Source organism: Lissotriton vulgaris, chromosome 11, assembly GCF_964263255.1.
Source record: "Lissotriton vulgaris chromosome 11, aLisVul1.2, whole genome shotgun sequence".
Taxonomy (NCBI): Eukaryota; Metazoa; Chordata; class Amphibia; order Caudata; family Salamandridae; genus Lissotriton; species Lissotriton vulgaris.
Genome location: NC_141699.1, coordinates 418,603,392 through 418,627,748, shown reverse-complemented (window position 1 = coordinate 418,627,748; position 24,357 = coordinate 418,603,392). Strand labels below are relative to the sequence as shown.

General features: G+C 47.3%; 1 protein-coding gene across 3 annotated transcripts in view; it reads left to right on the top strand.

Moving 5' to 3' along the window:
- LOC147679914 (annexin A4-like) overlaps positions 1 to 24,007 on the top strand; it is a 115,052-nt gene extending 91,045 nt beyond the window's left edge. For 2 of the 3 annotated variants that reach the window (XM_086943477.1, XM_086943478.1), the window contains exons 12-13: positions 11,551 to 11,673; positions 18,447 to 18,760. In XM_086943477.1, the coding sequence (XP_086799603.1) occupies positions 11,551 to 11,673; positions 18,447 to 18,506 (183 nt within the window). In that variant the 3' untranslated portion in view covers positions 18,507 to 18,760. Of the gene's footprint in view, positions 1 to 11,550; positions 11,674 to 18,446; positions 18,761 to 23,719 lie in introns of those variants that run through there. The other variant, XM_086943479.1, reaches the window with a different exon arrangement.
- Positions 24,008 to 24,357: the final 350 nt, after the last annotated feature.

Genomic DNA, 24,357 nt, shown 5'->3' with positions numbered 1-24,357 from the left:
AAAACTTTCTTAAGACCAAAAGGTCTTTAGTCTAATACGTCAGTATAGTCTTGCGTTCGGTCTTGGTTCTTCCAGCTCGGTTCCGAGCCGGATTCTCTACACCCGCATGCTCTCGGCGTGGAAGGCCCAGTCAACGCTCCAGACCTATCGACCGTCCATCATGGACCGAAGTCCATTCAAGAGATGTCCCGTCTGCAACTCGAAGTATCCCCACATCGACGTCCACCCGGTGTGCAACAAGTGTCTGTCGCCGGACCATGATGAAGCCAAGTGTATGGCTTGTTCACGCTTCAGGTCCAAGAAGACGCTTAAACTTCGACGAGCTGCGCGCCAGGAGGCCCAGCATGCTGCACCGGCGCCTGTGGACATCTTCGATGCCGGGGATGTCTAGGACGAATCTATCCAGGACGTTACTGAGTCCAACCCCGCGTCGGACGTCGACTATGACGTGGATGCAAAGATGTTCGAGGCTGAAGAAGTCGTCGACTAGGTAGGAGACTACGACGGGGCCCTCGGGGCCATGGAGGATAGCTCGGACGAAGAGCTTCCTCAAACTGACTCTGGGGCCATGCCAGTTCATAAGGCTCAGGTCGAGGGATCGCCTTCGGGCCTTACCCAAGATCTTACTATGGGTTCTACAGCCCCGCCTTCGGGCTCGGCCTCTGACATTGCTGCAGAGCCTCACCCTGGCAAAACGAAACCTACGGTCTCTACTCCAGACACTGCGCAGGTGCCATCCTCTAAACCGAAAGTGCGCATCGCTTTGGTCGGCTCCAAGGCCTCGGAGCCCTCGGCGCCGAAGATTACTGTCGAGCTGAAGGCTCAAGTCAAGGGCGTCGAGACGAAGTCTGCCGCGCCGAAGACTAAAGTGAAGGTGGTCGATCCGAGCGCGTCGGCGCCGAAGACGGTCGACACCGGCAAGGGCCTCGGCGACCCAAAGAAGACTATCGGCGACCCGAAGAAAGCTCTCGATGACCCGAAAAAGCGGATGGATGATCCGAAGGCTCTCGCTCCTCCGCGTCAGCAGGACAAGGCCAAGGGCAGCACACCCTGAGAGTCGACTCCGGGTGAGGTCTCCAGGGAGTCCGTTGAACCGGCGCGCCCATCCGCCGCATTCACCAAGAAGGTGACGGGAGTGCCTGCAGCGCTTCAGGGACAGGACTGCGTCGGTCGGTCCGAAGGATCCTCCGCCCACGAAACCGGTGGAGAAACCACCTAAGGCGTCCACGCCCATCCATTTCACGTTGCCGCCGAAGACTGCGCCGAAGGCTTTCGCTCCTAAGGCGGTCACCAGCGTGCCCAAGAAGGTCTCCTCGGCACCGAAGTAGTCAGCGGACGAAGTAGTCAGCGGTGGTCCCCGGCCCACATCCTCGACTACCTTCAGTGGACGAGCATCAGGAACACTTCATCGATGCCGAAACCGGCAGGCTTTCCCTCCACAAGCGCAAAATTGCCCCAGAACGTCCAATGGAGTCCTACAGGATTCCTCTGAAGGACTCTGCTTCCACTCCTGTCATGGTGGAACCACTTTCTCCACAGCCTCATAATGTTTCACCCACTTATTCTGATGTGGATGCTGGAGAGGGGGATGATGAGGATGAGTACAGTTATCCTGTCTATACAGACCCTGAGGATACCAACGAACCTTGGGCTGCTGGTGGTGACCCAGGTGATCCTCAATCGGGACAAGACCCTCAACTATTTTCTGCCAAAACGTCCCCTACGGAGGACTCTGTTAGCTGCCCGCTCAATGAGGGCATTGAAAGCTGCAATCACAACGTCCAGCTCCATGCTGACCCTGTGGATGTCGACTTCCTCTTTGATACCTACTCAGTCTCTGAAAAAAACTGATAAGACTCTGCCTATGCTGAAAGGTGTCTTGAAACATGCTGGAGAGGGCAAGGGTGATAAACCCTAGGATTGAGAAAAAATAAAGTCAGCGCCTACTGATCCTACCTACATCATAGGACAGTTGCCTCTGGACTCTCTTGTCATCTCGAATGCCCGGAAGAGGGCTAATTCTCAGACCACGGTGATGCTCCTCCCCCAGACAAAGAATCCAAGGTCTTTGAGGCTTCGGGGAAGAGGGTAGCAGCACAGGCAGCCAACATCTGGCGCATTTCTAACACACAAGCGCTTCTGGCGAGATATGACAGGGCACACTACGACACGCTGGAGACCCTGTTGCAGCACCTGCCTGATGAATACAAGGAGGCGGCAGAGATGCTGATTCAGGAAGGAAGCTGATCTCTAACACTTCAATTAAGTGCACTCTGGACGCGGCTGATACCGCTGCCAGGGCTATAAACACTAGCGTTATGCTACAGGCGACATGCCTGGCTAAGAATCTCTGGATTTAAGCCAGAAATCCAAACCACCATCCTTAACCAAACAGTCAACCCAGATCACCTGTTTGGCCCGCAGGTTGACACCACCCTAGAAAAAATAAAAAAGGACACTGGAGACTGCAAAATCCATGGGTGCCTTACAGTCCCAGCAGTTTCGGGGTGGGTTTTTTCGTCGCTGAAGCACTAGAGGCGTTTCCAGAGGCCAGCTCTCCCAGTCCACGCAGTACTACAAGGGCAACACTCAGTCCACATACACCAACAAGAGTCGAGGTGGATATCGTGGTAACAGCGCCAAGGGCAGGGGTCGTGGAAACAACAGCTCCAGATCCTCTGCCACCTGCAAACAGTGACGCCTTGTCATTGCCCCCCCCGACCACACAACACCGGTCGGGGGGGGAGACTCCAGCAGTTCCTGCCGGTCTGGAAGTCCATCACCACAGACGGGTGGGTCAGGAAACTTATTCAATACGGTTATTGTCTGGAGTTAACGTCCACTCCACCCAACATGCCCCCAAGAAACCGTCCTATGTCGGCCGAGCATTTGCACTTACTGCAGCAGGAAGTTACCGTTATGCTGCAAAAAGGAGCAATAGAGCTCGTGCCTCTGCGAGAGGCACAGGGGTTTACTCCCTGTACTTCTTAATCCCAAAGAAAGACTGGTCCCTCAGACCCATTCTGGACCTCAGGCCACTCAACCAGTACATCCTGTCGGAGCACTTCCATATGCAGACCCTGCAGCAAGTGCTCCCGTTGCTCAGTCAGGGGGATTTTCTCGAAACTTTAGACCTAAAGGATACGTACTTTCACATTCCACTGCACCCTTCCCACAGGAAGTACCTCTGATTCACCATACAAAACCAGCACTACCAGTTCAAGGTTTTGCCTTTCGGTGTCACCACGGCACACAGGGTGTTCACCAAGTGCCTGGCGACAGTGGGGGCGCACCTCAGGAGACGGAACATCCACGTCTACCCTTATCTGGAGGACTGGCTCATCCAGGCAAAGTCATCCCAGCACTGTGCCGCCCACATGTCCCATACCATTTACCTCCTGCACGATCTGGGATTCTCACTGAATTACCCAAAATCCCACCTCCAGCCCGCCCACATACGGCAGTATCTGGGTGCGACGATAAATACTCTTGCGGCCACAGCACAGCCGAATTCAGTGAGTCAGCAGCATTCAATCGCTGATACAAAAATTCAGACCTCAACACTCTCTTCCAGCAAGAGTGTTCATGCAGTTGATAGGCAAGATGGCCTCCTGCATCTCCATAGTCCCGCACGCGAGACTACATATGCGCCCGCTTCAGGAGTGCTTAGCACGTCAGTGGGCTCAGGCTCACGGGCAGTTGAAAGACCTAGTGTTGGTGAGCGGTCGGGCATACAACTCTCTGCATTGGTGGAATCCACGAAGCCTTTGCAAGGGCCAACCGTTCCAAGAGCCTGTGCCACAGATCATCCTGACCACGGACGCTTCTCTCCAGGGATGGGGAGCTCATGTACTCAATTACACTGTGCAGGGACTGAGGACGCAACAGCAACGGAAGATGCACATCAATGTTCTCGAACTGATGGCGATCTTCATGGCACTCAAAGCCTTCAAAGTACATCTGTGCAACAAGGTTGTGTTGATCCGGACGGACAACATGACAGCCATGTACTACATTCAAAAGCAAAAAGGAAGGAACACACTCTCCGCAGCTGTCTCATCTGGCTCAGAGCATGTGGAAGTGGGCCATTCAGAGGAACATCTTCCTCATGGCAGAACACCTCCCGGGCAAGGACAATCAGATGGCGGACCTGCTCAGCAGGCACAGCCACCAAATGCACGAGTGGGAGATACATCCATCGGTACTCCAACCGTACTTCCAAAGGTGGGGTCATCCAGAGATAGACCTGTTCGCCACAAGGGAGAACGCAAAATGCCAAAGCTTCGCCGCCAGGTTCCCACACCCACAGTCGAAGGGCAATGCGATATGGATGAACTGGTCAGGCAAATTTGCGTACGCTTTCCCCCAGCACCTCTGATACCGCTGGTGGCACGCAAGCTCAGGCAGCACTCGATGACTCGCATCCTGGTTGCTCCAACGTGGACTTGCCAACCATGGTACACCACGTTTCTAGAACTGTCCGTGGTACCGCATCAGAGGCTACGCCTTACACCCAGCCTTCTGACGCAGAGCCATAGCGACATTCAGCATCCAGATCCGCAACAGCTCAACCTGGCGATCTGGCTCCTGACGTCTTAGAGTTTGGCTACCTGCATTTGCCTTCTGACTGTATGGACATAATTCGGGAGGCAAAGCCTACCACCAGAGCATGCTATGCGGCAAAATGGAAGCGGTTTGTCATTTATTGTGCAGACCACAACATTAACCCGCTAGATGCATCCATTCAAAATATCATTTGTTACCTTTTCCATCTGTACAAATGTAATCTGGCCTATGCTTCCATTCGCATACATCTGTCTGCAATGGCCGCTTATCTCCAGAACAGGCAGCACCTCTCACTTTTCAGAGTGCCTGCCATTAAGGCCTTTCTAGAAGGGCTCAAACGAGTCATTCCTCCGACTCCACCAGCTCAGGAGTGGAACCTCAATGTGGTCCTAACCCGCCTGATGGGTCCTCCCTTTGAACCACTGCATTCCTGCGAGATTCAATTCTTGACGTGGAAAGTGGCTTTCCTCATAGCGATTACATCGCTGCGGCGAGTTAGTGAACTACAAGCACTAACTATCCAAGAGCCATTTATTCAAATTCATTCTAACAGGGTAGTGCTTCGCACTAACCCTAAATTCCTTCCTAAAGTTGTGTCTCAATTCCATATTAACCAGACTATTGAATTGCCTGTTTTCTTCCAAAATCCTGAGTCATTGGCGGAGAGAATGCTCCACACCCTTGACGTCAAGAGGGCCCTGATGTATTACATCGATAGGACCAAGGATTTTAGAAAAACTAAACAACTCTTTGTTGCCTTTGCACCACACCACAAAGGTAACCCTATTTCCAAGGCTGGTATTGCTAGGTGGATCGTTAAATGTATCCAGATCTGCTATCTGAAAGCCAAGCGTACTCTCACCATTCCACCAAGGGCCCACTCCACCAGAAAGTTGGGGGCCTCCATGGCATTCCTTGGAAATATTCCTTTGGAAGACATATGTAGAGCAGCCACATGGTCTACCACACACACATTCACAAAGCATTATTGTGTTGATGTGCACTCCAAACAGCAGGCAGCTGTAGGGCAGGCTGTTCTAAAAACACTTTTCCAAACTGCTGCAGCTGGCACGGGCAGCCGCCATTAATGGAGGGACTGCTATGTATTCTATGCACAGATATGAATTCAGCAGCCCACATGCCTCAAACCGAATATGCTACTTACCAGTATGCATCTGTTCTTGGCATGTAGGGCTGCTGACATTCATATCGCCTGCCCTCCTCCCCGGCGCCTGTAGCAGCTGCAGAATTCACACATACTTCTAGCATGGTCATCATTCACTTAGTTTCACTCCATCTTGGCCACAATGGCTAAAAACAATCTGAGGATGGAGTCGATGCCAATGCGCACTGTAGTCCAGGGGAGGAGCCACCTATCTCGTGATACTTCGAAGACTCTTCCAGGACAACAATGTGCAATCATCCGGACCCAACATTAGGCGGCGATCTATGCACAGATATGAATGTCAGCAGCCCTACATGCCAAGAACAGATGCATACCGGTAAGTAGCATATTCGTTACTTGGGGATGTGGGTTAACATCCCTACTCTTTGGAGCACTGCATTGATTGTTTACATTTTAATTATTGTGGATACTATGTTCCAGTGCGCCTAACTTCCCTTTTTCACCCATACTTATATAGTTGGTTGTAACTTTTGGTTTGAGGCATGTGAGCTGTAGATCACATGCTTTGCAAACTCCTGCCATCTTGTGGTGGGTTCGGATGTGTGCAAGTTGTTCTTCGAAGAAGTCTTTTCCAGTCATAAGGTAGGTGACTCCTCTTTTCGGTGATGGTGCGCATGGGCATCGACTATTGTTAGTTAGTTTTTTCCGCCATCCAGTTTGGACGTGAATTGCGGAGCTACGGTTCAACATAGTTTCTCCGGTTCCCCCGGTGCGCAAGTCTACTCCCCCCTCGATGGTATTGTCTCCGGAGCACAGAAAACAGGACTGCGAGGCGTGTAAGGCTTTCCAATCTAAGAAAACGATTTGCGACCGTCTCGCTAGACGTCGTGACATGGAGAGCCAACACAGATTCCATTCCAGACCTCTTCGATGAAGATTCGGAACAAGGGACCACAGACGCCATGGGAGCAGAGGAAGAACCAGACCTGATCTCCATCTCGGACTACGGCTCCGAGGGGGGCGAAGACATCCCACAAGGGCAGCGTACCGGGAGTACAGATCCTCCCTTGCCCTAAAGTCCACCTCAACCCAAGAAGGCGGCTCTGGTCCAACCCCCGCCTCCAGGCCACTGTCTGTACCAAGAACAGGATGTTTTTGATGCCCCGCCCAACGGCTCGGAACCGAAACGTACTGCAAAGCCTTTATGGCTCCGAACCGAGATGTTTGAAATTGGGCGCCGAAACCTTCTGGATCAAAGTCAAAGTTGGGCCCACTCTCCGATGCCAAACTCCTTTGGATCCGAAATTCTCAGCCGCCAAAATCCTGGCATCCAAAACACAGGCACCAAAGCCTTCGGCACCAAAACAAACTGATGTGCCGATTCCATGAAAAAGCACCATTTCAATGTTCCACCCTCCAAACTGGATCCAAAGCAGCAGGAGCTCTATATTCATCCAACAACTGGACATATTGCCACCAAGGTGACAAACGAAAACAGACTGAAGAGGCCTACCACATGCCTTTAAAAAGGAAAAATGTTAACTTACCATTCTCCTCCTCCGTTTCAGCCCTTACTAATTTCACCTGAGCTCACCACCACATACACGGATGGGGACAATGAGCAACACCTACAGACCCCTGAACAGATTACAACACCAATTCGCCCACAGGGAATGATCCTGATCTGTACCCTACCAAGCCTTCTCCACTGGTCAACCGTGTAGGATGCATAGAACTGTTGGGTAGAGCTGCTAACTACCATTGGGTTCAGTTGTATAAGGAAACCCTGGAAGAGTATTTCCTTTTCAAAACTACTCCATAGTATCCAAAAATCCTCGCGCACACTCCCCATGCTCTAAGATATAATCAGACACGTGGATGAATGATCCCATCCTGGCCCGTATTCACACCCCTAGGGTAGACCATTCGTATAGGCTGGCACCATCAGATCCAGCATACATTCCCATGGATTCCTTGGTAGTTTCCAACATACACAAAAGGGCCAATTTTCAAACCACAGGAGATGCTCCACCCCTAGGCAAAGAATCTTAAGTTGCTAGACGCTTCGGGGAAAAGAGTAGCCTCCCAGGCTGCTCACTTTTGGCGATTCTCCAATACCCAAGCACTTCTAGCTAGGTACGACTGGGCGCATTGGGATGAAATGGAGCAGTTGCTTCACTTTCTACCTGATGTGCACAAGTCCAAGGCGCAAGACCTAGTGCAGGAGGGACCGCTCATATCCAATAATTCAATTGGGTGCACCCTAGTTGCTGTGAACACTGCAGCCAGAGCTCTCAACACCAGCGTTTTTTTAAGAAGGCATGCCTGGTTATGCATTTCAGGTTTTAAACCAAAGGTTCAAACTTCTGTGCTGAACAAACCATTGAGTAACACCTTTGTCCTTGTGGTAGATTCAACATAAGAAAAAAATAAAGGACACGGAGGTGGCCAAATCTATGGGAGCTGTTTAACTGCAGGACGTGGTTCCTTTCGGGGCTCCTATCATCGGAGGGTCCAAGAACCCCTCCTCAGACACAGCCTCTACAACTTACAAAGGCAACAATCCACCCTCTGCCACAAAGGGTTTCTTCAGAGGGGGTTACAACGGCAACAAAGGCAAGTCACTGTTTGGTGTGTGTTGGAACCTTTGCCTCTATCCTTGCCAACCACACCCAAGGACGGTTCTCTCAGACCAATCTTAGACCTCCGAGAATTAAATCTTTATATACAGTCAGACCATTTTCACCTGGTAACACTTCAAGTGCTCCCACTCCTACAACAATGTGACTTTGTCTACTCTAGACTTAAAGTGTACCTACTTCCATATTCCAATGCATCCCGCTCATCGCAAATTTCTCATATGTGGTAGCGGGCCAACATTACCAGTTCGAGGTACTCCCCTTCGGAGTCCCCACTGCTCCCAGAGTCTTTACAAAGTGTCTGGCAGCAGTTGCTGCTCATCTGAGAAGACTACACATTCATGTCTTCCCCCTTCTTGGACGACTGGCTCATCAATAGTACGACTGGCTCATCAATAGTACGTATCTAAAGTGTCTCCAAAATACTCACAAGACAATACAGTTACTGCACCAACTGGGGTTAACAGTCAATGTGTTGAAATCATATCTCCAACCTTCCAACACTCAATTACCTTGTAGCCACTTTTGATACTCAAAAGCCTCTAGCCTTTCCCCATGGAGCCAGAATTCGCAACTTTCAGGCTCTAGTTCTCAAGTTTCAGGCCAATCACTCGCTTCCAGCTCAAGTATATATGCAACTACTGGGAATGATGGCATCTTGTATCATGATTGTTCCCTATGCCAGGCTTTACAAGTGCCTCCTACAGGACTGCTTAGCAAGTCAGTGGAACCAATCTCTGGGTCTGTTAACCGATCTAGTGTTCAGCGGCTGTACTAATCGCTCTCTGCAGTGGTGGAACACACAATTTATCAAACGGATGCCTTTTATAGACTCAATTCCACAGACTTTGCTAACAGCGGATGCGTTCCTCACTGGTTGGGGGCTCGTCTTCAACACCACACAGTGCAAAGCCTGTAGAGTCAGCTGCAAACAACTCTTCACATAAACCATTGAGCTGCTAGCAGTGTTTCTAGCGCTCAAAGCATTTGACTCACCTGGTTGGCAAAGCTGGTGTAGTTCGTACTGACAACGTGACAGCTATGCATTACATAAAAAAACGGGGGGGGGGGGGGGGGGGAGAAACACACGCTCCAACTGTCACACTTGGCCCAAGACATTAGGCGGTCGGCCATTCACCAAAACATCTATATCCTAGCGGAACACCTCCCAGGAGTGATTTCTGATCTTCAGCAGACTGAGACGGCAAATACACGAATGGGAACTTCACCCTCAAGTTCTCCTCCCATACTTTCAAAGTTGGTTGGGAAGTCCCTTAAATAGATCTTTTTGCCACACAACGCAAAATGCCCAAACTTTGCCCCCAGGTACCCACACCCACTCTCCAAAGGCAATGCACTATGGACGAACTGGTCAGGGATATTTGCCTATGCTTTTCTGCCTCCCACTCATTTCATAAGTGGTTCTGAAACTCAGACAAAACGTCCTCACACTAATCCTAGTAGCTCCCACATGGGCCTGTCAATCGTAGTGCACAACCCTGTTGGAGCTGTCCCTAGTTGCAAATCGAAAGCTACACCTCTCATCCAGTCTCCTCACACAGAGCCAAGGAGAAATCAGACACCTAGATCCCAAACAACTGAACCTCTCGCTCTGGCTCCTGAAATCAGAGTTTGGTTATGTAAATCTCCCACTAGACTGTATGAACATCAGAGAAGCCAGACTACAAGGAGCCTGTTCTGCAGCTAAATGTAAACATTTTGTTATCTATTGCAATAACAGCAACATCAATCCTTTTGATGCTTCAATACAAAATATAATTTGTTATGTGATACACTTGCAGCAGTCAGGATTATCTTACACTTCTATCCGACTACATCTAGCTGCAATAGCTGTGTATTTACAAAACAGGCAACATTTATCGCTGTTCAGAGTGCCAGCAATCAAAGCTTTCATGGAAGGACTTGCGAGTTGTACCACCATGACTACCACCTGCCCCAGTGTGGAATCTTAACATAGTCCTCACAAGATTAATGATCCCACTTTTTGAACTTTTGTATAAACGTGAGCCACAATTTCTCTCCTAAAGACTGCTTTCCTCAATGCAATCAGTCAGTGTGGAGAGTGGGTGAACTAAAGGCACAACATTTTTTCTAACTTCAGAGACAAAAGTGTTTTTTTTTTGTACTAACCCCAAGTTCCTACCGAAGGTAGTTTCTGCCTTTCGTATCAATCAGTCGGTTTAATTACTAGTATTCTTTCCTAAACCTGATCCAGTGGCAGAACGAGCACTACACACCTTAGATGTCAGAAGAGCCCTTTTATATTACATTGAAAGGGCAAAATCCTTTTGTAACGAAACCTTTTGCTTTTGTACCCCCCACACAAGGGCAAAACCATATCCAAGTCCGGTACTGCCAGGTGGATTGTTAAATGCATTCAAACTTGTTATGCAAAAGCAAAAAGAACTTTAACTATACCCACTAGAGCGCAGTCCACTCGCAAAATAGGGGCTACTATGGCTTTCTTAGGAAACATCCCCATAGTTGACATTTGTAAAGCTGCAATATGGTCTACACCGGACACGTTCACCAAGCACTACTGTGTAGATGAGTTAGCGAGACAACAAGCTAATGTGGGCCAGGCAGTACTTGGAACACTGTTTCAGACGAGTCCAACAGCTACAGGTTAGCCCCTGCTTTGGGAGATTACTGCCGTGTAATCTACACAAAGCATGTGATCTACAGCTCACATGCCTCGAACGGATGATGTTACTTACCCAGCAAACATCTTCTACATACATACGCATGGACATCTCTATTCTTTACTTACTCAATTCTCACCCTCTGTGGGAAAATAATCGAAGGATGGGGTCGATGCCCATGTGCACTATCACCGAAAGGAGGAGTCTCCTACTTCATGGCTGGAAAGACTTCTTCGAAAAAAAACAACTTGCAAACATCCGGACTCAACACTATAGATGGCAGGAGTATGCAAACCATGCAACTCTACAGCTGTGCATGCCAAGAACTGATGTTTACTGGGTAAGTAACATTTTCCTTTCCAGAGCTGTGGATCCTTCAACGAATCCCCTAAAACAATTATGAAACCGATAATGCATGTTTTGTGCTCCCTTTTTGGTAATTGTTAAATGTCAAATTATGAGTAAAAAGAAAGGTGTTCTGTGCAGTGAATAATAATAAATGTCAGGAAATTGCATTAGTGCATACTTTGGTTCACACATTTCCTGTGTTTTACAGGGACTTGGCACTGATGACGACGCCCTGATCAGATTGATGGTTTCTCGGTGTGAAATTGATATGCTGGAAATCCGGTCTGAGTTCAAGAAAATGTATGGGAAGTCCCTGCATTCGTTCATCAAGGTGAGATGACTGCCCCACTGGCATAGGACATTACTTGTGCCCGGGTACACCAGCAGCGGGCAAGCTTTATTGCGGTCTGGCAATGGCCAATGGGCTGTCTTCTCTATATTATAGTGCTCTTAGAGTATTACAGTTGTGCATGCCAGGCCACTAATTTGCCCTTGTCTAACCAGTGCCCTAGAGGTCTTGGTCTAATATCATTGGATGACTGAGGACCCTCCTTCCCTCTGCCTTTTCTAGATATGGGCCTGATCTCAGTATGACTCGGGTGTAGTTTTTATCCGCTTCTGCCTGAAAGGAAATGTTTCAATTTCATATAAACTGATCTGCCTTCTAGGATTGCGTTTGTTTGACATTTAAGCCTCCCAATTTTGTGTGAATGCTACGTGTAATAAACATTTGCCTTATAGTTACATTGTCTAGTACCAGAGCTGAAATAATGCCCTCGCAGAAGTTTGCAAGGGAAATAATTTGCAATGCAAGTCACATCTTCGTGTGCTTAGCATTCTTCAAGGTACATGTTTCTGAGGGGTGGGGAGTATTATGAACAGAAACCATTGAAAGGACCGTGCACACACAGAACATTTTTTGGTACCACCAACATTAATTTGTGCTTCCGGTTTTCCATTTTTGGGTGTGGTAATAGACGCTGATATCAGGTTTTTGGACCACTGTTGTGTAATTGAGCAAAGGTAAAAGTGTTATTTTGCGGCGAACTTTCTCTGTTGCTTATTGTCTAGTATTGATGTAGCTCAATTTGCTTGACAGAAACCTAGTAGTGGGAGAGGAAGCCTCCGACTGGAGCACGACCACAAGGCCTGCCTTGTCACTTCTTCTGCTGTACATTGCTCCTCCTGCTTTATCTAGAAGTATATCTTCCCCCTAATCTACCTCTTGCTCCAAGCAATGCTCTAGGTCCCCTTTACATGTGAAGGGGAGATGCAGGACTGTAACGAGCTAGTCTGTTACATGTACGTAACCAAACCATTGCTGTCCTCTCCCTGTACCTATTCAAAGTCCTTCACCCCTGTGCGTTGCTGCAATACCTGCAACAGAGGGGGGGGGGGGGGTCCCACAAAGGAAGCGGAAGTGCACGACCTGAAAAACCATACAGAAGGTGTGAGGCTAGCATCTCTCTCTGAGTGCTTCTTCCCAAATTAGCAGAACAATCTGTCTTCTGCTTCAGGTGCCTGCAGAGAAGGCAGAAAATCCTAACCAGAAAACCATCTCTTAAGGATTCCAGAACTTTGAAAAGATCAAAGGTGGATATTAAGAATGCAAAAGTAAAACCGTTCAGAGAAACATGCTCCAAGGTTGAGGATGGCACAGACCAAAGCTGCTAGGTTAACTTTAAATCCGGAGAGCATCTCTGCTCTTCCCGGTATTACCATTCTGTTGGTAATGGCCCTTTTTGCGGGGTTATCCACAACATTTTTGCTTCTTCCTCCCTTGGTTTTCCCGACCTGTGGTTGTTGGCAATAGGACTCTGAGCACTTTACCACTGCTGATCAGTGCTAAAGTGCATAGGCTCTCCCTGTAAATTATTACTTTGATTGATTATCCATGATTGGCATATTTGTTTTACCGGTAAAGTCCCTAATAAAGGGCACCGAGTGTGCCAGGGCTGGTAATTCAAAGGCTACTAGTGGGCCTGCAGCACTGATTGTGCCACCCACAGGAGTAGCCCTAAAATGGTGTCTCCGGCCTGCCACTACAGTGCCTGTGCGCAGTCTGGGAACTGCCATGTTGTCCTGGCCAGTGTGCACACTGACCAGGCCTGACCCTTCCCTTTTCTTACATATTGGACACCCCTATGGTAGACCCAAGGTACCCCCCCTGGGCAGGGTGCAGTGTATGTGGAAGATAGGACATGTACTAGTGTGGGTGACATGTCCTGATAGTGAAAAACAAAATTGGCAGTATTTCACTATTGAACTGCCATCTTGCCCATAGGATAGAATGGGGAATGCTGTGTCCCATGTGTACCTGTATATCTTCCGCATAGGAGCAAGATGGGAAGCTGAAGTCGGGTATCCATGAACTTTGAATTTAAAAGCCATCTTTCCTCAAAGATGAGTTATCAAATTCTGTGTTTGAAATGTGAGTGCATCGTGCTACTTTTCCCCGCTGGTAGCCAGTGTGAATATTGGAGGACCGGCACTTTGTCCTCGCCGGCCCCTGTCTGGTCTGAGGTGTAGTGACCAAGATTTCCGCTGGGCTGGGAGCTCTGAAGCAGCCCCGCCCTTCAGTGTTACAGCATTGTGGGGTTACACTTACCGCCTGAGAAGCACAAGATCACCCCATCAGGAATCACCGCCAGCGGCCCGGGAGCTTCGTGAGGGCCCCCCACCCCCCCTGTTACTGACCTCGGGGGATGGCCGCGCTGGGATTGGCAGCAACGTTGGGCGTCCCTTAGCAACCAAGGGGCTCGACTGTGAAGAGCTGTGAAGGCACTGAAGGAGGTGCGGGCCATCTCCTAGCAATGAGGCTTCCCCGCTCCTCTGACGCTCCGCTTTTATTAAACATCCCGAGGTGCAGGAGCATTCGCAAGCAGCTAAGCAACCTGCATTTGTTGCCCGTTGCTCAGCGAGTCCACTTTAAAGCTCTTACCTTGACTCACAAGGCACTTCACTGGCCCTGCGTATATCAGTTCCAGGTTTGCCTTTTACACTCCCAGCCAACCCCTCCGATCTAGTTCGCAAAGACGGCTGGTGATCCCCAGATTTCGGAGAGCGCGCCTTGGGCGGACAGTCCTTTGCGGTCAAGGCTGCCACTCTGTGGAATGATCTGCGGCACACCAAGGAACTGTCCACCTTTTTTAAAAAGCGTCTAAATTAATCTGTTTAAACAATCCATCTAGCCCTTGCTGCCTCCCATCTTATTGTTCCCCCCTCGTGCCAGGACACTCTTGAGTAGCAGTACCCGATACAAATTCCTTTGTAACATAACGTTGGAAGGGCGGCCTCGGAAGCAGGGGAGCCGCGCATGAAGGAAGCTGCCTCTGCAGTCACACGAACTGCCGAACTCTCTCCGCTACGTCCCCACGATCAGCTGCTGCCGAAGCGAGGAAGGAGAAAGTCCCGCCCCCAGGTAACCGCTCCACCTCAGTCAAAGGAGCGCCTTGTTGTTACCGTTGGGGACGGGGGTGTGGGTCTGCGGGTAAGGCCTGCTAGGTCTCCTGCCCCCTGGAAGTGAACCAGGGATTGTGAAGGCCCTTACCTGCCTCTAGCAGTAGAGCTGCAGTACCGGGGTCCGCTCTAAGGAGCCTATTTGTTTCCATTATTTAGGTTTTGGCCATTACTGCATGCGGAGCAGTCGCCAGTCGGGTGGCCCGTTACTAACGAGAGAACTGTGCAGATAACTGAACTGTGTAGGGGTTAAGGAGACCAGTACGATTGCTATTTTACGTGATTTGGCTTTTGACAACAGAAACCTACCAGTTGGTTTTTCTGAGAAAATCCACTAAGAGAAAAATTACAATTACCAAAGTGAACATTTTTCAGGAGACATTCTAAAAAAAAGGAGTAATTTATGTAGGTGCATTTTTGGGCGTTTGTGATTTGCCTGAGATTTATATTTTCATAATAACTGGTGAAGTGTCCATTTGTGGTGTTCACTGTGTTGCTGTGAGTGCTGTTGCAAATACTTTACACACTGCCTTGGATAAGCCTGTCTGCTCGTGCCAAGCTACCAAAGGGGTGAGCAGGGGTTATCAGTGTGTGTTTCCCCCATACCCTGACTACAGTGGTGATTTCTGCCTGGCTTTGGCGCAAGCTTCAGCCAACCAGAAATCCCATTTCTAAAGCATTCATTCTCAAGGCCACCAGTGCAGCTGAATCACTGTCGCCATCTTGGGCGTGGAGAGCAGGTGTGGAGTATGGCAACAAGCTTAGAAGCAACTGACGCCCCTCTGCCAATTGCAGCTGGAGAGAAACCACTTCACATTGCCATCTGGATGCTCCCAAGTGCACTTCCACTAGATGACTCTGCATCTTGCACAAGACCTGTTAAATCCATACAACCCCTCCTGCAATCAGATCAGTCGAGTATCCTGCTTCCAAGATACTTTGAAATTGAGACAAAAACCCGGGAGAAGGCCACTGGTCTTGTCCACAAAGTAATTCAGCCACTGACTCCCATTGACATATGATCTAATGAACCACTGTGGATGAAGTAAAAATATCTACGGATGGAAAAATCTTTCTCCGCTGATATTCTTGCCTCTTTGTCGACCACAGATGGTTAGGTTGCTGACGGAATACAAATGCTTCTCTGCTCATAAATCCAGGTAGTGTGCTAACTCTGCCAGGGATTTGGATCATGTCCTGTACTCAACTGAAGAACACCTGTCCATTGATGTTGGCTTTTGTCACATGATTGTCGTCTGAGACATATTTTGCAAACTGATTCATGTAAGCTGCAAAGCTGTTCAGGGTCTGGGAAACTGATGAGGTCTAGTTCCAGGGGTGATGAGATCTGACATCAACCAAGTCCCTGCAGTGACTGAAAGAGCTCAGTTTGATGCCCCAACCTTTGAAGCTTGCATCTGTTGATTACCACGAGCAGGGAGGCAAGGGCTTGGTCCAACCAACTTTCCTGCAATGACCACCCTCCAGATGAATCTGTGTAATGCATCAGCGTGGAGTCCGTAACTGGTCAGAAAAATGGCTCAAGTGTTCAGATATTTATGGTGCTGTGGCTCAGAAGTTCATTATATGCTTAGCTAACTTGTATTGGCTTTAACCAGCATGAGTTTCTGCTTGCCAGATCAAGCGCATGGCTTTAAATGACCGCTTATGCATCCTATTATCTTCTTGCTTACGCAACTAGCTTGGGATGTTCTTACACTGCTAGATATGGCTGCTTCCAAACCTTGGAACTTGCAAACAAATCTTGGCGAGTGTCATGAATTCCCTGCAATGCGTTCTGCTTTAACATAAGGTACAACAGACCTCCTTTCGCGAGCTCCTTCTGTTTTCACATTTTCTTTCACTCTGATTCAACATCTGATAGGATGGTGTCTCTTCCACCCATTGAAGCTACTTCACAGGTGGCAGAACAGGAGTTAGAAGTGAAGGTGTAAAGGAGTAAGCCAGAGAGAAAAACTATTCTCTAAAAATTGTAGCCATCCTACTGTTGCAAGAATATGGAGAGTTGTAGCAGCCAAACTGCATTTTCCAGTACATTTTTGATATGAATATGGTTTCACTGCTGCTTTTAAAATCTTCGCGGAGCACAATATCCACTCCAGACCCTAGAGCTTAGTCCTAAGCTCGGAGTCTGGCTTTAAAAGAATACCAAAAAAAGGCCTCTGGTACTGAATAATCATCAACTAAGTGTGCAACGAACCAATTAAGAGCAGTGTTGCTTAAAATCAGCCTGTGTTGCCTATAAGTACACTTGACAACACTGTCCCTTTGGCCCATGTTCTTTTTCAAAGTTTTTTTTTTTTAGGGCGCTTTGACCAATTTCTTTATCAAATCTAATAAAAATGGGTTCTGTAGCATGGATCCACTCTGCCTGATTTAGGCAAGCTCCAATCTCCCATCTGCCTGACCTGGCTGCCATGACAGTTCGGCAAAAGGAGGAGCATCAAGAATACTCCCGCTTTGTCCTTGGTTTACAAACTCCCCTTTTATACAAAGCATTCCCACACCAGCCACACCTTGTACTCAGATAAGATTTGTAAGGGAGTGATCCTTGTCCTCCCTAGCCTCCTTCCTACTGGGAGAATGTAAGAAGTCTTGCTGCTCAGACTTACATGGACTGTGTTTGCCCAGTTAGTCTGGTCGTAAAATGTGAAGAAAGTGGGTGTCTATATACACGGATGCCCTGCATCATAGATCTGTGGCCATCTACTTCCCCTCCCCCCTTTACCCCCGCCAACAGCCCCATCTTGGGGAGTCTCCTGCCATCTCCTGGAGAAGGAGCTGCCTCCTTACCCTCCTTGTGTAGTGGACTAGAGCTGGACTGCCCCTCGGACCATAAGATTTACCAGACAGTCACCCCAACACCGCAGAAGAAATGTTTGAAACACTTGTTTAAAAAAAATAAAAACAATTATCATCCCATTTAGCCTCTGAGCGGGTCAAGTTTTTCTGTCCCCTGCATGCTGCTCAGAACTGGGTGCTAGAGGCAAATACACGAACGTCACAAATGTTGGTGGACGGGCACTTTTCAGGTGACTGGCCGCTATTCTAAGCTTGCCACCACCAAGATCTTTGACTACTCTACCTGGTGGTCTGCTTAGAGGAGCACAGCCACAGTATTGGCTTTGAAAAATTGGGTTCAAAGCCCAATGCAACTCCAAAGCTGTCTGAGGGTGGAGAAGTTTTAGGAACAGGAGGCCAATCAAGGGAGTGTGCTTTCAGGCACTAGGTGTGGCATCCACTCACATTAATATGGACTGTGAAGTGTGCTATGGTGCTTGTAAAATGTCTAGCTAGGGTGATAGGCTAATGGGTTAAGCACCCAGAGCGGCCGTCTGTTCGCATAAGGCCACATGATTGAAAGCCATCCGGCAATTTACTCATCAGATTATTGAATTGCACATAGTTCTAGACTAATCTTATATGGGATTTAAGCGAACTATATAATCGCCCTGAAGTAGAACCACTGAAATGACTGGGCCAATAGGAAAGACTCTTACCTCCAATTCACTCTGATTGCAGCAGCAGATGTGTGAACCCAGTGAGAGATCTTAAACATCGCATGATGATGGAAGGGTAATTTTTCTTGTCTGCGTACAACCTATTGCCTTCTCTTTCTTGCAGGGAGACACTTCCGGAGATTACAGGAAGGTTCTGCTGAAGCTCTGCGGTGGGGAAGACTAAAGGCTCTGCAGTCGGCATAGAAAAACCCATTGCCCCAAAGAAGTTTTTGTATAAGTGTTACAACGGCGTCCAGAAGCAGGGCTTTTAGTACTTAGTTGCTAATTCTGCAGTGCGTGGCTGGTCCTTCATCTTTTTTTAAATTTTTTTTATTTTGTTTTTTTAGTTTTTGCAGAACATCACATGCAGCGGCCTTGTAATTATGTCGGCCGGTGTCTTACAGTTACTAATTCCATAAAAAAATATTTCGAAACTGGTCTGTGAATCTAGTCTTTTATGTTCCTGGTCTTTTGCATTTGTCTGACTTCTTTCATAATTGTCATGTACAAGATTTAGTATTCTATTACAGGGGCAAGTGGTCACATGTTTTAGGGACCAGCGTGTAGTGGAAAGGGGAAATCCACTTGTTTGACGGGCCACATCAGTCTTGTTCCTTAGAGTACTATCTCAGAATGGCTGTTCCTGTGCAGTAACTACCTAAGGGGACTATGTTCACAAGAAATAACGTAAAAGGACTTACAGAGATTGAACTGATGATGACTGATAACCATAAACTGTGCACCGCTCACACTTAAAAGACGCAGTGCTTAGAAATGCGATGGATGATTAACACAATAACAGTATACCCCAAAATGTAATTAACATATCCTCTTACAAGTATTTTGCCCTGTAGTTTATGAAACTACTGTCCAACTGGAGTTAATAATAATTCTGACCTACAGCCCGTTGTGCACTCAGAAGGGATAGGTGAATGCCACATGGAAACCTTTGGGGATCGGTGGAATTTTCCGTTCTTTCTATGAATTACCTCCCATTGTATGCATGTTGTGCTGTTTGGTTTGTGTGCTCAGAGTTACTCCAGATTAGAGCCTTAAAGTCACCTGAGTAAAAAGTGAATTTGGTTGCTCTGGCTTCTACAGTGGGAGTTTCACACTTGTGATGGAGGGATGCTTTAAATCCTTCTCTCATGGAGGATAATAAAACTCTTTTAGGGAATTGTGTTTGGGGAGTTCTAGTGGAAGCGTTGTCTTATTCTGGTCTAGTGTTTTATCCTGTTATTTTATCTTAGCAAAACCCGATGGGTCTGTGATCTTTCAGATTCTACCATCTGATAAACCATCCTTCTCCGATACTGTCCTGTCTTCTTTGAGAAAATGATCTCTTCTAAATTGGAATAAATAGTTTTTTGACCAAAATGAAAGGTGTTTTTGAAGAGCTGCCATAGCATTTGTCTGGTGTCATGTTTTTGCCAGAAACAAAAACGATTTTAATGATTTACATAAGGGAAAGAAAGACTAATGTGAATTAAAAGAATTCTCAATTCATAAAAGATGTAATTGTAGCCACGATTTGCTACGTGTATGTGACCAACTATGCATTTGTTCACCCACTGAAAGACTTTGCCTTAGTTTTTTTTTTTTTGCTTGTTCTAAGTTTTTCTTCCAGTGAAATGAACAATGTGTGGAGTCCACTCGCAGTCCTGTTTCAGAAGACTTAGGATATGCAATAATAGTTTCCTTTGTGGACAGTGGTAGTGATTTTTAATTCAGGGTCACAGGCCTTTTTCACCTGCTGTTTACTACAAACTGCCCCTGTGCCATATTAGTGGATCCCCTGTATAGCCTTAGGTGCAGTTATTGTGTGTAGTATGTAAGTTACGTTACTGATTGTCTCATGGTATATTAGGCCAACAATGTGTGTGACTTCATGATTATTTCCCTGCTGACTGTTTGAGGTGGGCTTGCGCTCACTTTTGGGTGCAACGAGAATGCCATTCTTTCCCATTATCAAAGTTGATCTTCCCCCTGCTACATCTAAAACAGTCCTCTCCTTTTTAAATGTTCCACCTTAACCTGTACCTGGCCATACTCGGTGTGGATATTGCAGGCTATCCAAGAATCACATCGATCTCTAGGGGGCAAAATAGGTAAGCTTATGGTGGACATTCCCTTTGACAGGATCTTAGGAACACTGTGGACCGGTTGGAGGCAGTGAGTCTCATTTCAGAAATGTTTCAGCATGCGATAGGGTCCCTTCCAAAAACTATCCAACTTCTGGAGGCCCAAGTCGAGGATGCAGAGTGGTGCTCAGGCGGCATAACCTTCGAATTGTGGGGATAGCGGAAGGACCATTCCCAATGCAGTTCACAACATGCTGGCTGACATCCTGCATCCCTGGAGAAGTTAACACCATATTTTCACAGTAGAAAGAGCGCATAGGGCATTGGTTCCATTGCCGCCACTTGAAACCCGCGGAGGTAGCTTATTGGGAAAACCTTTAACTTCGCAGATGGAGACGTGCACCTGTAGGCAGCTAAGGGGAGAGGCCGTCTGCAATGTGGATCTGCAAAGATCATGCCTTTTCCAGACTATACATTAAAGGCCCAACAGCAACGTCACTTCTCGGGGGTGAAACAGGCTGTGCACCATGCTGCTCCGATACATGTTGCTCCTCCCGGAGCGGCTCAAGTATCTCTAAAATGACCATGTTCTGTTTATTTAATAAAAATCCCAAGAGTGCTTAGGCCTGGGTGGAGGAAGGCAGGAGTTATGGAAGACGTGCATTGCCCTTGGCACCTGATTGGGTGGTTTGTGCTGGCTGGGGGGGAATGCAGTCTCGCTATCCTGGAAAGAACTGCCTCGCTGAAATAAAAATAAAAAAAGGAAGGTGACCTCGAATTGAAGAATTCTCATCCTTCAGGCCATGGCTGCTGAGGTCCTCTTTGGGATTTCACCGGGCAGTGCTATGCACAAGACTTAACTGTAGCATTCCTATTTTGTGTCTCCTCGTTGAGTACATAACATGCTTTTGTTACCTGAAATTCAGTGGGGATTCGATGTTGGTGTACGCAAGTGTAAGCCAAGTAAGACATCAAAACATTTGCAGTAGAGAAGCCAGTTATACTAGCTGTCCCACTCCCTAAACTGTTGCCAGACAAAAGGGATGCACTCTCATACCAATAACAAAGATTGTTGGTGTTATCTGAGACATTCCCACATGTAAAGGCCCTGGCTAAATGACCCTCACTGGAACCAAGCCATAACTGGCTGCAGAGCCCCACCTAGGGCAAAACTGGTCCTGGGTTGCTTGCTTTCAGGGAGGACATGGCCTTGCAGTTTGGGCTGGACGGTTGCCATTGGAGCAGGGTCAAGGCTGATTTGCATATGGCTGGGTTCAAACTGAGGTGGCATTGTCTGCAAAGTACAGATGGATTGGGATGCTGCCAGAGTGATTTCCAGTGGCTGATATTTCAAGCATTCCATCCATCACTTTTTTGTGTCTACTTTAGTGTGTTGAACTAAGTGGAACGGGTATGCCCAGACATGGGTCCCATGCACACGGTCACTAGAACCAAGCAATACGTGGCTCAACCCTAACAACTAAACCGGGTTGCTTGTGTTCCGGTTCAGGAAGGACCTGGCCTGGGCGTATGGGCTAGACTTTTCCCATTGAGGCAGGGTCAAGACTGATTTACATACTGCTGGGTCCAAACTATGTTGGCAAGGTGTTTAAAATAACAATAGACTGGGATGTGGATAGTGATTACTAGTGGCTGAGAATAATTCAAACATTCCATCTATCACTGTTTTAGTATACCCCCAATGGCTTCCAAACAGAATTATTTTAAGAGGCATACCTCTAAATTGATCCCATAGATGCTAGTGATGTTCAAGGAGGCCTGAAAATTGAATGTGCTGCCCTGGGATCTGAGGGGAGCCACGGTGGTGATCCTTCCCTAGAAGGGTAAAGCACAGGCGGAACGTGCCTCCTATATACCCATTTCTTTGATCACATCAGAAGTTAAAAGTCTATAGAAATTCCTAGTTAACCAATTCATGATTAGATCCTTTTGAGCATTGGGATCAAAGTGGATTCATGTATGGTAAGGGCACTAGAAATTGCATGCTTAAGACATTTGCCAGTGGCATTGGCCTATGCAGACTATTCCTTGGAACCAAAGGCGATGCTTAGGGACATCTAGGCATGACCGAATAACTGGGGAGACTATCGCAGCATGCTAAATGGCTTCTGGCTGTGCCTCAGTTGGTTGTAATTTCTGGGTGGGACACCATTGGCATATCTAGGTTAGGAGATGGGTGGGGGTTGCCATGTGGCAAAATGTTTAGCCAATTACAAGACTTAATTCAGGCTACATAAGTCCCAACTCTTCAAATACTTACAAATTAGGCATGCCCTTTTAACTTCTAAAAAGTTAACTTGTAACGGTCCTGGTGTACAGACCCATAAAGGAAAGCTAGTATTTGAGAGGGGGGGAGCTATATCTAGGTTGTATGGAGACCTGGTGGAAAATATCCCTGACCAATTACTAAAGCAAGTGAAAGATTGGAGGCCGATATGGGCCCTTTTGGGGAGTAGGGATAGATTGAAGTGAGGATGGCCACCAGGGAACTGAGGATACTGGTTAGGCTCAATCTCATCCAGTTCAATTACTCCCACAGACTTTACTTCACACCTAAGTAATTCCATGAAATGAGTAGAAGTCATTTCTCAATATGTCCCTGCTGTGATCATGATGTAGGGACATTTCTTTCATGTGGTGAGGGAATGTGAGATACTCCAATCATTCTGACCTAGGATACATCACGCTCTCGTTCAAGTGGCCGCAAGTCTGGTTCTAAGAACTCCCAAGATGGCATTGCTAGGGATAATATCTGAATGTGACTGGAGCTGGGCATGAGAAGATGCAGTGAAGTTAATCGCAAAAAAGGGAAATTGCCAGCACTTGGTGAGCATCAACAACCCCATACAGGACTGTTGCACACCTAATGACCTTTGCACCGCAGTGGAAGAAATAATGTAGAAGGCAAGGGGGTGGCCAAAAACATGGCGAAATATGGGTAATGTGGGTGAAGAAGCTCCATCTGGAGCAATTTAGGTTCTCCTAGGTGGCGACCCCTGACTAGAAAGGGGAAAGTAGGATACCCAGCATACATAAGAAATGTGGTTCTGATGATTCAGGTGGGTACGTGCTGCTGTTATAAAAAAAAGTATTTTACTTTTCTTTAAATGCTTATTTTTATTTTTTTCTAAAGACCGGCATTTTGGTGTCTAGGCCAAGCTAAATATCTCACGCCGCCATGTCACTCGGAGGTTGCAGCTGCAGTTGCATTAATTAACCAAGACATCTTAAACAGTGGAAGATGGCAGCAGGATATTTTTTCTTAACTGCATACATTTTGCTTTTGTTTCTGCAGGGGGAATGTTCAGGAGATTACGAAAAGGTTATGCTGAAGCTCTGCGGAGGGGACGACTAAATGCTCTGCAGCTGGCTTGGAAAAATTCATTGCCAGTAACTAGTCGTGTTTTTTTCTGGTATTTGTAAATCTCATGATGACCTTCAGAAGAAGAGCGTTTAATGCTCTTTGTATCTTAATTCCATAGGGCAAAAGGGTTGTGTAGTTTAGAACTCTTCCACAACACATGTGGGCACCCTGGTATTTATACTATGTCTTTTGGTCAGCAATTGCATACAAAAAATAAAATACATTCGTGAATCTTATTGTTTGTATTGTTGTGGGTTTTTATATTTTGAATAAACATGTACTTCTGACTGTCAAATTGTTCAGCTATCTGCAAGTCAAGGATGCCATTCCCCATTCTGTGTTCGGTTTCTAAGTGATACTGTCCTGCTCAGTTTTTGATTGACTGTGGGGGTTTTGGAGAGAGATGCTTATTGGGCTGTTTGACCTCTGACCAGCTCTGCGCTGTACATACCTATTTTTAGGACTAGTGTTATCCAAGACCTTTTAATTTTACTATGCTTATATAGGAGCTTTGTCAGCCCTCTTTATTAATTGGTCATTCATATTTTTCTTCCTCACATACAGCATGG